Below are 1,577 nucleotides of genomic sequence, written 5' to 3' on the forward strand. Positions count from 1 at the left end.
TGTAGTTTTGGAATCAGTAGTTCTTTGGCTGCTATTTCTGAATTCTCAGTATGTTGGAGAAGCAGGTTACTGTCAATCCCTATATATTTATGATTATAAATGATTTTTACCGAAAAGGTTTTTTCATACTGAGCTACCCGGCAAAATTGTTAATTATTAATTTTATTACTAATTGACGATTCCCTGCCCTGCATATCTATCTATCTATCTATCTATCTATCTATCTATCTATCTATCTATCTATCTATCTATATATATATATATCTATATGCATTTGTATGTGTGTGTGTGTATGCTTATATATCAGTCATATTCAGTTGGCTAGATAGTTAAATAGTTATAAAAAGGAAAGCATTTTTTAACTTACATCTCCATTTGCTGAGATTTTGGTGCAACCAGCGTGACAGGGTGAAAAATATTGTAAGCCATCTGGGGAACAGACTGGTTCATAAATTTCAGTTGTACAATGACACAACTCATTACATTTGGAAGTGAGGTTCACGATGTCGTACGGTTGTTTGCTGTTATTTCGTAATAATATTAAAATAGAAAAAATAATATTAGTCGTAACAACAACAGAAACAACAACAACAACAACAACAACAACAACAACAATGATAATAAAGTCTACTATAGGCACAAACCCTGAAATTATTATTATTTACAGGATTGTATAACACGGCACCGTCAAACAAAACACATATAACGGACCTACATAAACACAACATACGCACGTACATCCCACCCACAAACATATATCGTATGTATTACTTACTTGGCATTGTAGCTGGCACTGATCCCTGCAACCGGGACAGAGTCACATCTGGCCCAAAATGCGGCTATCCCCACAGACGACAGTGTCAACGTAATTATGCACATTCGTGCCATGCCCTTCACATGTAACTGCAACCGTCGACTGAGGTAACCGCCCAGCAGTTGGCCCGCTGCTCCAGCTGGCACCACGACCATACCTAAATGAAAGAATATAGCATTAGAAGGATCAGAAGAGTAATTAAACATACTCGTTTACAGCTGAGTAGACTGATGCAACATGAAATGAAGACTGTTTTGTTCCAGGAAGCAACTCACAACTCGATGCAAGAATTGAACCCACGTAGTGATAGTCGTGAACCAAACATCCTAACCAACCAGGCCACGAGCATTCAATTGAAAGAGATAACGATATTGAAAAAGAAGAGAGAGAGAGAGAGAGAGGGAGAGAGGGAGAGAGAGAGAAAAAGGGAGAGATAGAGATATGGTGAAGTGGTGTAGAGAATAAGAAGTACCATTTATAGAGTTCCATGTGAAGAATTCGTATTGGAACCTAATTTCTAGTGTCAGCGGAATGTTGACCTTTGAGCAAGTATCTCTACCTTATCTGAGGCTTCGAGTGGAGTGATTTCCTTTTTTTTTTGCTTGAATTACGAAGCATCTATGTTTGGGTACATGTTTCAGTATGAAACATGTCAACATGTGGGAGACTGTAAGCAATGTGTGTGTGTGTGTGTGTGTGTGTGTGTGTGTGCGTGCGCCAGCGTGTATGTGTGTGTGTGAGCCTGTTTGGGGGAGGGCGTGAC

General features: G+C 38.9%; 1 protein-coding gene across 1 annotated transcript in view; it reads right to left on the reverse strand.

Annotated features, from left to right (window-relative positions):
• Positions 1 to 1,577, reverse strand: part of LOC106879810 (solute carrier organic anion transporter family member 4A1) — a 60,782-nt gene that overhangs the window by 3,120 nt on the left and 56,085 nt on the right. Inside the window, exons 7-8 of the mRNA XM_052976503.1 lie at positions 776 to 1,021; positions 368 to 521 (exon numbers count right to left, since the gene is read on the reverse strand). Of these exons, the coding sequence (XP_052832463.1) occupies positions 368 to 521; positions 776 to 1,021 (400 nt within the window). The remainder of the gene's footprint in view (positions 1 to 367; positions 522 to 775; positions 1,022 to 1,577) is intronic.

This window comes from Octopus bimaculoides, chromosome 24 (genome assembly GCF_001194135.2).
Source record: "Octopus bimaculoides isolate UCB-OBI-ISO-001 chromosome 24, ASM119413v2, whole genome shotgun sequence".
NCBI classification, from domain to species: domain Eukaryota; kingdom Metazoa; phylum Mollusca; class Cephalopoda; order Octopoda; family Octopodidae; genus Octopus; species Octopus bimaculoides.